The 15,120-nt window shown below is 39.6% G+C and overlaps 1 protein-coding gene across 1 annotated transcript in view; it reads right to left on the bottom strand.

Moving 5' to 3' along the window:
- The window catches only part of PCCA (propionyl-CoA carboxylase subunit alpha), a 381,652-nt gene that overhangs the window by 79,249 nt on the left and 287,283 nt on the right, over positions 1 to 15,120 (bottom strand). The window contains exon 20 of the mRNA XM_052649967.1: positions 14,144 to 14,242. Within this exon, the coding sequence (XP_052505927.1) occupies positions 14,144 to 14,242 (99 nt within the window). The remainder of the gene's footprint in view (positions 1 to 14,143; positions 14,243 to 15,120) is intronic.

The raw sequence follows: 15,120 nt of genomic DNA, 5'->3' as shown, positions 1-15,120 counted from the left end.
ATTACCCTCTTTATGTGTTTACGTGTTTGGCATCCACATCCTCCTGATACAATGTAAGTCTTGGTCACCGCTGTATCTCCTGAGTCTAGTACACTGCCTGAGTTGTATTGGCATTACTTTCTATGTAGGAGACATTTACAAAATACAACGGTTCCTTTCCCTTATCCTACAAGGGTTGGGCTGATTCCCAGGCAAATAGAAGTAATTTTGCAATACGTAAAATGGAAACAGATTTAGAATTTATATTTTTACAAACAAGTAAATTGTAACAATGAATATGTAAACCATACATGAAAGTACCAATAAGTTACCCTAAATTTCCCATTCAATTGAAAGCAAGTTAAAATTACATATATATGGAGTCTCAGATTGTTTTCACCACAGCTACTCTAGTCTGTGTACTTGAAAGCATCCACATCTAACATATCTCAGCAATAAAGACGGATGTAATAGAAAACAGGGAAATAAAAGTTTACTCAAAGTTGGAATTTACTTGGCTACAGGAAACAGGAATGTCCACTTTTCTCACAGGCTAGAATTGAGACAATTTGGTTTATGAATCCACAAAGAACAAAGCACTCCATGCTTACGATGAGTCTGAGGCACGCCTAAACAAACACAAACTGGCCACTTGTTAGGCTCAGAGCAAATATAAAATAAAACTTAAAACTTTATTTTATTTTATTTTCCTGAAACATATCCTACCCTAAAACATTTTCTCCAAATATTTTACCCCTTTTTCTATTTTAAATGGCACTTCATAGCTAGACGAAAATGGCCTTTTTTGTTATTCTAATAGTCTGCTTCAACATTTATAAAATATATTCCCTTTTCCCTTCTTTAAGGAAAAGAATATTTAAGAAGACTTTGTTAATGCAACAATTTCAACATTTGTTAGAATCAAATTCATGCACAATTAGCAAGATTGCTCACTCAAAAAAAGCAAAAACATTCACAAAGTTTTAAAATGCTCCAAAGATATCTCTCAGATAATAAAATCAGAGGCAGTTTCACCTTTAAAAGTAATCTTGCTGAACAGTAAAGAGAAGAAACAGCCACAGTTGTCTCTTTCCCCTCACTGATTCCCACCTTGATAATATGTTTTAAAGGCCATTACTATGGGATTGGTCTTATCAGTCTCCAGTGCAGCTGCCTGCATTATTTTCCATAATCAGTGTTTATACTATTCAAAATCCTCTTCTTGTGGCAGCTACTAAAACATAATTTTCTACTTAACAGATAGTAGAGAAGAAAGAAGTATGTGTGTGGGGGGAGGGGGGAGGGGATTGAGAAAGACATTTTCCCATTACATTAAATTTTTAAAAGCAACTCCAAATCATAAAACACGTGCCCACTAGAGACAAGAGAATGGCTAAGCTTCTAGGCTACACTACAGAAGCAGGGAGGCCTGCACTGAAATGAATAGTTTGAATTATGGCTGTAAATACATCCCAGCTGTTAAATAGGGATTAAATTTTTTGAAGCACAGTGAAAGGAGCTATTTCTGTGCTACTGGTGGGCTTGTTTCTAAGATGTGTAACTGTAATTGATGTTTTCAGGAATGTGAAAAGGAGATGGTTAATAATTACTCTTTCATTTCCTACTTCATTAGGAAAAAAATACCATCCTCTACTTCTTCAAGTTATTTATTTATATATCCTATACATTCTAAATAGATGGTTTCATATTACATTTGATGGCTCCAGAGTAACCACATGCATATAGTTTAAAAACAACAGCTAATTACGTCTAAGGAAATGGGGAGAGTCATCTAAAAAATGTGGGGTACACTTATTTGGGGCCTAAAAACATAATTACTTTCAGATTCACTTTTTCTGATACTGGTGCAGTATAAGCAAAATGTAGGCTACTTCATTTAATTTTCTCATCAAAATATTCCTAACATATTTATTTTACCACCTGTACTCATACATTTATTTGGATTAAAACTAAAGTTCGTTCTCAGAAGTTGTGGGAGTTATTTTAATCTAAAAAACAGAAAAAAGAAGATAACATTTTTCACTTGTCTTCTAAAATGGTGAGAAAGTCCATTTTCTTTAGAAACAGAAAATCAAGGTTAAATCTTAAAAATCTATTCAAATTCTCTCTGGACAAGCATTTGGCAAATATATTACAGACATACATTCAACAAATACGATAACCTCTCTTCTACTATATTCATGTGCTTGTATACTATTCTATATTACAAAGGCCCAGTCAGCATTTTAAGTTATCATGTTATATCATCTATTTAACACTGCAATCAGTTCACAAGTAATCCATTTAATCTGGTATTCTGTAGTAAATAACATGAGATGCATGTGACATTATTCCAAATTTGTCTGCTTTAACATAGAAAATTTGTTCCACTTAGCTGAATATCAATGACCTATTCAATGCAGAATGCAATAGGACTGCAATCAGCTTTGTACTGTTATTTATAATAAATTTATCTTCTCTTGAAAATATTTAAGCAAGAATATGAGAAATAAAAAGAAAAAAGCCTTCAAAGGTACACCATGAATAGCTGCACATCACACAAATGCGGAAATTGTTAAGACCTTAGCAGGATCTCAAGATATTTTCAAAAGTATTTAGCTACTCTTCAGGCCTGTAGACAACCTGCTGTGAGCAGGTGGGGAGAAGAAATCATGCCACACAAAGAAGCAGGCCAATAGCAGTTAGTGGGCTCTGCTTGCAAATGTTCAAACAACGTGACTACGCAAAATGAAAATCTAGTATGGAAAACGCTAGCGAGAAACAATACATCAAATCCCAGCAGACAAATTACATTGTAAGAAACCGAAAACTGAATTGTTTAGAGTAAAATTAAAGCTCTTCTTAAAAAAAAAATTACTTCACAGGAACAGACTACAGTCACAGGAATAATTTTTAAAAAGTTCTATTTATCCGGCACGTTCCAGAGTAGGAAGGTGCTTGGATGTGTGAAGAAAAGCAGTGAGCTTAACATGTATAGAACAGCAAAATTTTCTGTTTAGTTTCAACACTTCAGTTATACGTTCCAGACAGGAAATCACTTCACTTTTTAAAAAATTGTTCTGATTTCTGTTAAGCTTCTAAATAAAAATTTTAAAAGGTTGTCACCTACATGAGAAATTTATCTTCTCTTTAAAAGTGAATTTAGTTCATCTGTTTCTAATTTTTAATGATAAAAACCAAAACTGTGGTTGAAATGAGAAGAGGAGCACTTTCTAAAAATGTGTTGTTTTTTTTCCCCCTTGCATTAACACCATCTGACTTACAAAAGGTTTTATTTGTGAGCCGTCTAACTAGCCACATATGGATATTGAGAATCTGAAATGTGGATTAAGGCAACTGAGAAAATAAATTTATAGTTTAATTTTAAATACAGAAGTAGTATATATATTTTCTTTTAAACCCAACTTCATTGTTTTGGTGTTTTCCACTTTAATCATTCAACTTACATTACTTTTTGTCATATATATGTCAGGGGTACATTTTACTTCCAATATCACATTAGTAATTCTTAAATACTGTTTCATGTAGAATGTTAACACTTTGGAAATACTGGATTAAATAAATGGATTTTAAAAAAGAATTTCAGTTGTTCTTGTTTTCTTAATGTGGCTACTATGAAAACTCAAGATCTGCAAATATGAACAATATTAGATTCCTATTGGACAAACCATTTCATTTCATAACTTTTAAAATTAGTAATTTAGAAATGAGAATATGTCTTTCCACAAAGAATGAGAAAAGATTTTTGGTTTCTCAGGTTATATCATTAAGACATATTTAACATGCACTATTACTGATGGATTCCACATATACAGTGAAAACAGTAGGAAAGCTCCGGTATATAGCCAACAGTAAAAAGAAAATAATGAAGTACTATTATTTTATTTTCATTGAACAATAATATTTGAAGGAAAATGTTTAATTATTAGATGAAGAAATGGATTTTAAAAGTATTAAAATTCTAAAGAGGGCCTTTAAGTATCTTCAGGAGTTTTTAAGGTTTCTATCCCCAGTTCTTTATTATAAATTACCTTATTTCAAAACATATGCTCTCTTCCCCCATCAGATAAATGTATCACTAGCTCTAGACTTGAAGTCAGTAATAATGGTGGAAATTTGTGTCCAAGAGTATGATTCTCTTGAATCCTAAGCATTTAAAATACATTTTTTAAAAAAGAAAGCACCATGTAGACACGTGGCCATACTGCAGTAAGAGGCGGTGCGTGCCATGAATGATCAGTGATGCCACGGGAGAGAGTGCAAGCAAGGTGTGTGCACACCCGGCAAAGGAGGAACTGAGCAACAGTCTGAGGTGGACCCTACTCAATAACCATCAATGGGTGGTACTGATCGTCTTCAACAGCTCAGGTGCTCCCACGGCAACTGAAGGCAAAGAGGTACTTGACTGGAAAGAGACGTGCTATATAAGCAAGATACGTTCGTGGGCAAGTTCCTGGGAATACAGTGATTCTGTATCTGCACAGACCAACCGCCATGCTATCCAATAGAAAATGGATTCCACAAATGTTGGAAGATCAGGAATTAAAGAGAATTGATAAAATGGCTAAAAAGGCTATCTTATGCACATAACTTAATTTGATGAAGGCTTAGAAGAAGTCTAAATGAAGGTACAGATACGGCAGATTTATTTGAGATTACAAAAATGAAAGATGACTACCCATTCATCTACCCACTCAACCATTCACCCAGTTATTGAGCTTTAACATGGGCCAGGAACTCAACAAGGAGGTGGAAATTCAAGGTCAAATCAAAACTGAAACAGGTAATTCAGACCAATTAAAACAATTTAGTCATTTATAAAATTCATTATCCAAATAATGGTACATGCCAAAATACAATTTATTTTTAAGGAAATGAATGGATAATATTAAGTTCATGAGGCTTACCAATAAAAACAAGGAAAGTGAACAGACAAATGGAACCTGACTGGAGAAGGGAACCAACTACTAAAGCAAAAGTAAGGCTTCCTTCCCAAGTATTAATATTTCTTCATCTAATCAGATAAAGATGTTCAGTGCTCTTTCCATGTAGACACAGGGTAGTGGAGGTGAAAGCCACTCAGTCATGTCCGACTCTTTGGGACACCGTGGGCTACACAGTCCATGGGATGCTCCCGGCCAGAATACTGGAGTGGGGAGCCTTTCCCTTCTCCAGGGGCTCTTCCCAACCCAGGGATCGAACTGGGGTCTCCTCCACTGCAGGCAGATTCTTTACCAGCTGAGCCACCAGGGAAGCCCTAGGAACACTGGAGAGGGTAGCCTATCCCTTCTCCAGGAGATCTCCCCAACCCAGGGATTGAAGCAGGGTCTCCTGCATTGCAGGCGGATTCTTTACCACTGAGCTCTCAGGGAAGCCCGGATTATCAGGGAAGACTCTGTAGACACGGGGATTCAGCAATAAAACTAGAGGGGTGTTAAATACCCACATATCCTTAAGCAAGATGGTAGACCACACTACCTAGCAGGACATGCTAGGCAAGAAACTAAGAAACGGCAAAACCAGCAATTACTCATTCCCACTTCAAGACAACAGGAAAGAGGTTAAAAAATAATTAGAGGACGTGAATTCTTAAGCTAAGAGTTCAAGGTTGAGAACTTCAAGGAATTCATGAGACTCTCTTGATTTTCTGTGACTGGTGGATTTTGAGGGACACCTAGGGAGGATAAGCAAGACTCCTGGTAACAGGAAAAGAAGGCAAGACTGTGGCGAGGCACGCGTGTGGCCCGGATGTGGCCACAGGGAAGAGACCCACGCTGGGTAACTTTAAGAGACTCTGCCTACCAGGAGAGACGGGAATCAGGAAAAGACAGAGCAGGGCATTAAGAGATCTGCAAGTGAGGAATTCCTCCCAAACCCACAAAATGTCCTAGAAGACCCAGACAGCTTTGGGCACTTGTCACGCCCAGGAAGAATGAATACTATGTGCCTTGGTCAACCTGGTTCCTCCAGCAAGTTACTACTCACCCTCCCCCATCCTGCAACTCCGGAGAGACCCCAGAATAGCAGGTAGGAAGTGGAGGAGGATATAAACCAAGGAAGAAAAAAGCAACACTCTTGTATTCTCTAAAAACACTTCTCAGTCTGAGAAATTTTACCAGCTTTAATCGAGAGGTGTCTTGGGTTTTTTTAATCAGTTTTGACATTACAATGAACTAGACTTTCAGACACATTCTCTGCCAGATAGGCTGTGACTTTGCTTATGACCTGACAGTAACTTTACGGACTGTGAGAAGTGTACGTGAGCTTACGCATGGGAGGAAAAAATAAATTGAGATGACAAGTTTGAAAGAATGGTTGTAAGATAGTTACTTCTTCTGGCAGTAAAAGAGTTCCATTTATGCAATGAGTTGGTTACACAGTAAAATAGATAAAGAAATGGCAAGTATTGAGAAGTACGATGAATGCTTTTTTAATGACAATCCAGAAAATCCTGTCCCACAATGAGATGCTGCTTCACATCCATTAGGAGAGCTATTACAACAACGGCAATGATCAGAAAATACTAAGTGTTGGTGAAAATGTGCAGAAATTAGTCCTTGAGTGGTGCTGGTAGGAGGGTAAAATAGTGCAGCTGCTGTTGAAAACAGGACGGAGCTTCTTCAAAAGATTACCCTAGAATTCCCCTGTGATCCAGCAATTCCAATTGTGGGCATATACTCCTGAGAACTAAAAGCAGGGACCAGAAGAGGTATCTGCACACCCATTTTCATCCACAACAGCCAAAAGGCAGAAACAGCCCAAAAGTCCATCAACAGATGAATGGATAAACAAAATGTGATATGTGTGTGTGTGTGTGTGTGTGTGTGTGTGTGTGTGTATATATAATGATTGATAATTAACTTTGACATGTATCACAACATGGGTAAACCTTAAAGACGTTATGCTCATCGAAATAAGCCAGGCCCAAACATACACATACTCTGTGAGCGCACTTCCGTGAGGAGCCTAAGGTAGTCAAATTCACAGTGACAGACAGCAGAACAGTGGCTGCCAAGCACCGTGAGGAGGGGGAATCGGGCGGGGGTGGGTGCGTGGGAATTGGTTCAGGGAACAGAGTTTCAGTTTGTGAGGACAGAAGGTTCAAGAGATGGACAGTGGGTAATAGTGGCACACCAATGTGAATGTACTTAATGTCACTGACCTGCACATCTGAAATTGGGGAAAATAGTAAATTTCATGTTTTATAATTTATGTATATTTTAGCACAATTTTAAAAATCCTGATGAGGTTACAAAGTAGTGTGGAACGAAGAAAAATCTTGATAAAAGTGCAGCAGATCTGACCTCAGGCTGGCATAGAACTCTGGTAGGTGACTGGTGGGGGCTTCTCTGGAGGCTCAGTGGTAAAGAATCCACGCACCAGTACAGGAGAAGCAGGTTTGACTCCTGGGTGGGGAAGATCTCATGGAGAAAGAAATGGCAACCCACTCCAGTATTCCTGCCTGGAGAATCCCATGGACAGAGGAGCCTGGCAGGGCTACAGTCCATGGGATCATGACATTGGACACAACTTACTGACTAAACCACCACCACCAGATAATGGGTGGCTCGGCATGTAAAAAAGCACAGAATGCAGGGTTCACTTTTCAAAGCTTGTTTTTAAGAGGATAACCATCTAACAATGACAGGCAAGGCCAATACCAACGAATTAAAAAAAAACAATAAGAAAAATGGTCAAAGCAGAAGACCAGTGCTCATGGGAGACAGGATTCTGTGGTTGCTACAGTACCCCACTGTATGGATGTGAGTGTGAAAGTCGATCAGTTGTGTCCGACTCTTTGTGATCCCATGGCCTATACACAGTCTATGGAATTCTCTATGCAAGAACACTGGAGTGGGTAGCCTTTCCCTTCTCCAGGGGATCTTCCCAACCCAGGGATTGAACCCAGGTTTCCCACATTGCAGGTGGATTCTTTACCAGCTGAGCCACAAGGGAAGCCCAAGAATACTGGAGTGGGTATATCCCTTCTCCAGCAGATCTTCCTGACCCGAGAATCGAACGAGGGTCTCCTGCATTGCAGGCAGATTCTTTACCAACTGAGCTATTAGGAAGCCCTACTGTATGCAGAGAGAATTCAACAAACTGTGTCAAGTTCTCATCATCAGCTTCTCCCAAAGTCAGCCCTCTCTTTTCTGCACGCTGCCAGCACCCTATTTTAGAACCCATTACCTCATGAGTGAAGTAATACGAATACTATATCTTCTAAATGAACTTTTCCACTCCCCCCTTCAATCCCATAACCCCTCTTTTATTGTTAAGACACAAGCTCCCACAATAGCATTCTGATGGACATTACTTTCCCCTGCAAAAAGGGTCAATGACATCTCTGTTGGTGATTGAAAAGCATAGACTCTTTAACCTTTCGTTCACAATTTGGCTTCTCCAACCTAATATTCATGTGTAGCCCACATTACTTCCTTACTTGAATCTTCCCCATCCACCTCCCATTTCATGAACATACAAAAGTATCCCAAATGTCATCCGAGACCCTTAGCCTGCAAAAGACACACACAAACTCACAAACTTTAAGCAGCTAGGGATTCCCCAGAGATAAACAACAAATGAAAGTAACTGACAGCTCAAAAAGCAAAAATACAGTTCCAGTACTTCATATTACGGAAAAAGTCACTCTTCTGTTGACATAATTGAGGAACATTTCACAGAAACAAAAAGGCTTTTAAAGAATTTGGGGGTTGGAAATGTAAGAAGGTGGCAGACTATTAATAGTAAGGGAGAGAAAACATGACTGAAAGTAGTGATGGTTTTTGTGTTTTAAATATAAAATATGTAAAAAACTAAACATATTTCAAAAACTAAAACTGGATCCTAACTCACACCATACACAATCATCAATTCCAGAAGGATTAACGGTTTAGATGTGGAAAAGCACAACACAAAACACAGAAGAAAGTGTGGGCAAGTATCTGGAGGAGCTTGAGGGTAGAAGAGGACTGTTTAAATAAATACAAAATACACAGAGCATAAAGGAGAAGATCAAAAATTCTCACGGTAAACCTCAGATTCAGAACTTTACTTGTAGAACTTGAAAAGGTAAAAAATCACAAGCTACAAACTGGGAAAAGTTGCTTGTAACACAAATAACTGACAGTGGGGCTTAGGGCACACAAATGTGGAAGAACTTCTATGAACCAGTAAGAAAAAGAGTCAAATGAAAAAATGGGCGAGGCATCCCTGGCAGTCCAGTGGTTAAGAATCTGCCGGCCAATGCAGGGGACACAGGTTCAATCCCCGCTCTAGGAAGACCCCACATGCCGTGGAGCCCATGGGCCTCAACTCCTGAGCCTGAGCTCCAGAGCCTGGGAGGTGCGACCACTGAAGCCCGTGAGCCCAGAGCCTGTGCTCCACGGCAAGAGAAGGCCCCGCAGTGAGACGCCCACACACCGCAACTAAGGGGAGCTCCTGCTCACCACAACTAGAGAAAGCCCGCAAGCAGAAAGAAAGATCCAGCACAGTCAGGAAACAAAATATAAATAAAACTTTTTATCAAAAAAAAGGGGCAAAAGCCATGAACAGGTATTTTGCAGAAGAGAAAACAGGACTGTCAATAAAAATATTTTTAAAATGCCGTTGCTAATCAGGGAATATGAAAGTGAAGTTGTTCAGTCATGTCCAACTCTTTGCGACCCCATGGACTGTAGCCTACCAGGCTCCTCTGTCCTTGGGATATTCCAGGCAAGAGTACTAGAGTGGGTTGCCATTGCCTTTTCCAGGGGATCTGCCTGACCCAGGGATTGAACCCAGGTCTCCTGCATTGCGGGCAGACGCTTTACATCTGAGCCGCCAGAACCTCACCAGGGAATCTAGTACATGTTAAAACCACAGAAGTACTATTTAAATCCCTCAGTCAGGAAAAACTTAAGTCACCTGGTCATATGACATGAAGAACAATTGTTAAGGGCACAGATTCCTGTGTTTGAATTCTGGCTCTTCCATTTACTAGCAGAATGCCCTGGGCCAGCAATTGAGCCTCTACAAGCCTCAGTTTCTCCAACTGCAACATGAGAAACAACAACACATACTTCACTGAACTGCTGTGAGGATTAAATAAACTAAAGAAGTGTTTAGAAGAGTCAGTGCCTGGCATGGAAAGTAAACAAAAGTGTTAGCTCATTATTCATAGTGCTAATATCATCATCTCCATCACTACTGGTAGCATGTAAATTGGTACACCCACACAGGAAAAACCATTTGGCATCACCATGTAAGATTAAGGATACTTAGTCCCTAAACCCAGACATTCTACTGGTATATCCTTGAAGAAACAGTTATTTCAAGAGGAAATGTGCAGTAAAAAAAAATGGTCACAGAAGCATTGTGAACACAAATGTCTCTCTAGCGGAGAAAGAATAAACAAACTGTGGTACATTAATATAACTTAGTAACATGTAGCATGGAAATAAACTACATTCACTAACACAGACCAAACTACAAATGAGACACTGGAGGAGAAAGCAGCTCAGGGAAGCCTAGACAGTGCGGCGCCATTGATACCAAGTCTAAGAACCCACGTAACTACATGATACATTGCTGCTTGTTTTAATCTGTATCTAAATATCCTGGTGGCTCAGACGGTAAAGAATCTGCCTGGGATGCAGGAGACCCGGGTCCGATCCCTGGATCAGGAAGATCCCCTGGAGAAGGTAATGGCAACCCACTCCAGTATTCTTGCCTGGAGAATCCCAGGGACAGAGGAGCCTGGTGGGCTGCTGTCTCTGGGGTCGCACGGTCGGACACGACTGAAATAACTTAGCAGCAGCAGCGGCAACTACCACAAAGAAATGCTCTTTCTGAACTCCAATTCTGTTCACATCATCACCTTCTTAGCTTAAGCTCTTCCACGGGGCCCCCTGGCCTCAGAAGGAAGCAGAATCTCTACTATGTAACTCACAAGGCTTCAAACCCCTTGGATGCTACTTAGTCACTTTGCTCATCACTATGAGCTTAATCTCTGATTGTTGTTGTTTGGTTGCTCAGTTCTGTCTGACTCTTTGAGACCCCATGGACTGCAGCACACCAGGCCTCCCTGTCCTTCACTGTCTCCAAGAGTTTGCTCAAACTCATGTCCTTTTAGTCAATGATGCCATCCAACCATCTCATCCTCTGTCATCCCCTTCTCCTCCTGCCCTCAATCTTTCCCAGCATCAGGGTCTTTTCCGTTGAGTCGACTCTTCACATCATATTGGAGCGTCATCATCAGTCCTTCCAATCAATATTTGGGTTGATTTCTTCAGAATTGACTGGTTTGATATCCTTGCAGTCCAACAGACTCTCAAGAGTCTTCTCCAACACTATAGTTCAAAAGCATCTTTGGTGCTCAGCTTTCTTTATGGTTCAACTCTCCCATCCATACATGACTACTGGAAAAACCATAGCTTTGACTAGATGGACCTCTATTGGCAAAGTAACGTCTCTGCTTTTTAATATGCTGTCTAGATTGGTCATAGCTTTTCTTCCAAGGAGCAAGTGTCTTTTAATATCATGGCTGCAGTCACCATCTGCAGTGATTTTGGAGCCCAAGGAAATAAAGTCTGTCACTGTTTCCATTGTTTTCCCATCTATCTGCCATGAAGTGACAGGATAAGAATGCCATGATCTTAGTTTTTCAAATGTTCATTTTTAAGCCAGCTTTTTCACTCTCCTTTTTTACCCTCATCAAGAGGCTCTTCACTTTAGAAGACTCTCAACAGTCTTCTCTAACACTGCAGTTCAAAAGCATCAATTCTTTGGCACTCAGCCTTCTTTATGGTCCAGCTCTCACATCTGTACATGACTATAGGACAAAGGTTTATTTAAGGCAGTGGTTCTCACACTGTGGCCCCTGCCGCATGAACACGACCTAGGAACTCAGAAAGGCATGCCTCACCCACACCTGCTACATGAGAATAAACTCTACAGGGGGGTCCAACCACTTGAGTTTTACCAAGAAGTTTTAGCCTTCCACTTGATTCCAAAGCACCCAAAAGTCTGAGCAGCACTGGTTTAAAGCATGAATGAGAGATGAATTAATCTGCAGAGCTCCATGGGAGAGCAAAAAGCACTCCGCAGCACAGTGGTTAGAGGCGCACATCCTGGGGCCCCGGGGCCAGGGCTCAAATTTCTGCTCAGCTCCTCCCTGGCACTGCCATCCCAGGGAGGTTATGTAGCCTGTCTTGGCACAGATCCTACAGAAGGCTGCTTGGATTTCAATGCCGGTCCTATTTCCCAAGAGCTGTGTGACACTAAGCAAGTCATTTACTTTCTCTGGGCCTCAGTTACTTCATTTACCAAAGTATAAATACAAGCACCTGCTTCATGTACTTCCTGTGAAAAGGAAATGACTTAATATAATGTGCTATGCTTAGAACTCTACCTTATACCCATTAAGCACTATTTATTACTATAATTATTATTAATTTCACAGGAACACATTATAGTTTAGAGATAAAAGAGAGTCGACACTGAGTACTAACGCCCACAGAAAGGAAGTAAAACTCATCTATTCTGATGAGGAAAAATTTTCCTCATCTTTTACTAGGTAAGTGACTTTTTTTCCCCCAGTTTACCACTCACCTCTCCAAGTTTACTTTTTTCCCAATGATGGAGCACTTAACTAGAAGCAATAACCTTCTCCAAAGAGTCAAGGGGTCTGCCTTGAGGGCCATTTATTTCACATTAACACTTCTTTTTTAAACAAAGCACTTATGAAGAATGAAAAGAGATTTAATGCACATTATCCCTATGCTTGGGAAAATATTTCTGGGGCTTATTATAAACTTTGCATGTAAAAATGCTGGTAAGACACCCCTGTGCACAGTCATTGAGAAGAACACTGAAAATACCATGATGCAAAGATGTGGAGAGCAGGACTCTGTATGTCTCTCCTCACTACCAAGAGGTCATATACTATGTCCCCCAGAACAAAGCACATGAATGTCAGCCACTGCACATCCAGGGCAGAGCATATTCTATTCACATAAACAGGGGCAACAAAACCATGTGTTCTGAAGACAGAATAACTGGACATCCCTGATAGGAAATTATGCAGTGAAATTTTTCTAAGGGTCTCTTAGTGTTTAACCTCATACTTAGAAGATCAAAGAAAATATAAGAGAGACAAAACATACCAGGGCAAGTCACAAAACCAAAGTCTAAATAGAGGGCTCATTACTGAGAGTTCATTGCTTCTTGCAACGACAAAGGTAATAAAATAGAAGCTTGAAAATGAGTTTAGTTATCAATATTTATTGAGATTCTAGAATCCCCTGCACCACAGTTTCTAATAGAAGTACGTATGAATCTGGGGTACATAATCTTTATCTGTGACTTTCTTGATTTCTCTAGGTTTAAAAAAAAAATCAGTTTCCTGTGTAAAATCAAGTTAAGAGAGTGCAAAAACATTTTCATAGAAAAGAAAAAAAAATGAGCATTTTTAATGCCATGGAGGGCTTACGATTTTTATTTGCACGTGAGAGCCACATGTTCTGTGCTATTCTGTTTTGTTTTTCCTGGACCTCAACTATGTGGTGAGGTAAAGGAATTTTCACAGAATCTGTTTTCATAATTTTGTACTTTCACATACAGGACACTGATTTCAAAGAACACTCAATCAATGCTAGATTTCAAGGCATATCCTCAATGCAACAACAAATTTTATGTTGGGGGAGAAAAGAAGGGTTAACAAATTAAGATTACTTAATTTTTAAAAGGCACCCATGTGCTATGGCAAGTCAACCTGAGTAGCTCATGTTTCTGTTGATCTAATACCCCACAATTTCAATTACAGAGGAAAGAGAAGTAACAAAGTCATATTTTACAACTAAAAACCCAAAATGGCAAAGAAAACTGCTAATCTTCTAGTATTTTTAGAAAAGCACATAGGATGCTTTATTTATACCATAATATAATACATAACCTTCCTGGATTGCCTGGAAAAGGAACACGCTGATTCCTCAGAACAGGATGTAACTCAAGATTCTCTAAAACAAGAAAATATGTTCTCAACTATAAGATGCATGAGGTGGCTAAAATGTAGCTTTTCCCTACTGTATCTGTCAGTATTAGTGACACAGGTACCGGTGAGGATATTGACAGGGCCCTCTAAGTAACTCTTCAGAACATTTACCTGTATCGTCCTCTGAGTGCCATCAACGTTGACAGACAACAAGGGTGAAGCCAGGTTCCACGTGCTGGTCACATTTAGTTTCGACCCATCAACTTCCACCTGTTGTGACACCAAAGAAGACTGTTACCATGAAGAAAGACAGAGAACTGATCTCAAGTTCATTGCTGCATACAAAGCAGCAGCCATCTTAAACAGATGGCTCCCCAAACAGCCTGTCATGTTTACTGCTCCCGCCATGAAAGACAGGGTCCACGAGAGTCTTCTCAGGCATCTCTGGGGAGAGGCGAAGGGCCTGGGCACAGCTGCCTCTGGGTACTGAGGTTTCGAGTGATTTCCAGTAAGTAACAAACAGCCTTCTAACTCTAAACCTATCTGGACATGCTACATTTACCGCAATTAGACAAGTAATGCATATAAATTTCAGTGACACTTTGCAACCCACACAACAGGGCTTGCATATAATATCCTCTCCAAGGACCAAGAAAGAACTTTTTCTGTGTTAATTTTAATGAAGGACTATGCATTGTTATCTTAATTAAACAGAAGCTTTAATTAGGCACAATTCTTTGGCGTTGAATATTAAACGTCTATTTGAACTTTGCAAACTTCCGTCATATTGCTGTCCATCATAAATGACTAATTTCATCAAGTCGTTGTTCATGGAGCTATCCCCCAAAGCCCATAATCTTCTAAAACAGATATTCTTAGCAGGAACATTTTAATACCCAAGTAAGTGAAAGCAACTGAAAAGAAAAAGAACTCAAAGCTAACTTAAAAGTATCATTCCTCATTTCTTCCTTTTCACTCACCCATTCCCTAATTCTTCAGTATGAGAGGGAAGGGAAAATATACATGATCCTTAACCATTCTTTCACTATCAATTCTGTTAAAAGACACTCACTAAAATCAAAGACACACACAGACTTGTACTGTTTAGAAGAGTACGTGCCTACCTATACATTTGGATAGTTATTTGA

Source organism: Budorcas taxicolor, chromosome 12, assembly GCF_023091745.1.
Source record: "Budorcas taxicolor isolate Tak-1 chromosome 12, Takin1.1, whole genome shotgun sequence".
Lineage (NCBI taxonomy): Eukaryota > Metazoa > Chordata > Mammalia > Artiodactyla > Bovidae > Budorcas > Budorcas taxicolor.
The sequence above is the reverse complement of the archived record's forward strand: the minus strand, read 5'-3'. Positions and strand labels throughout refer to the sequence as shown.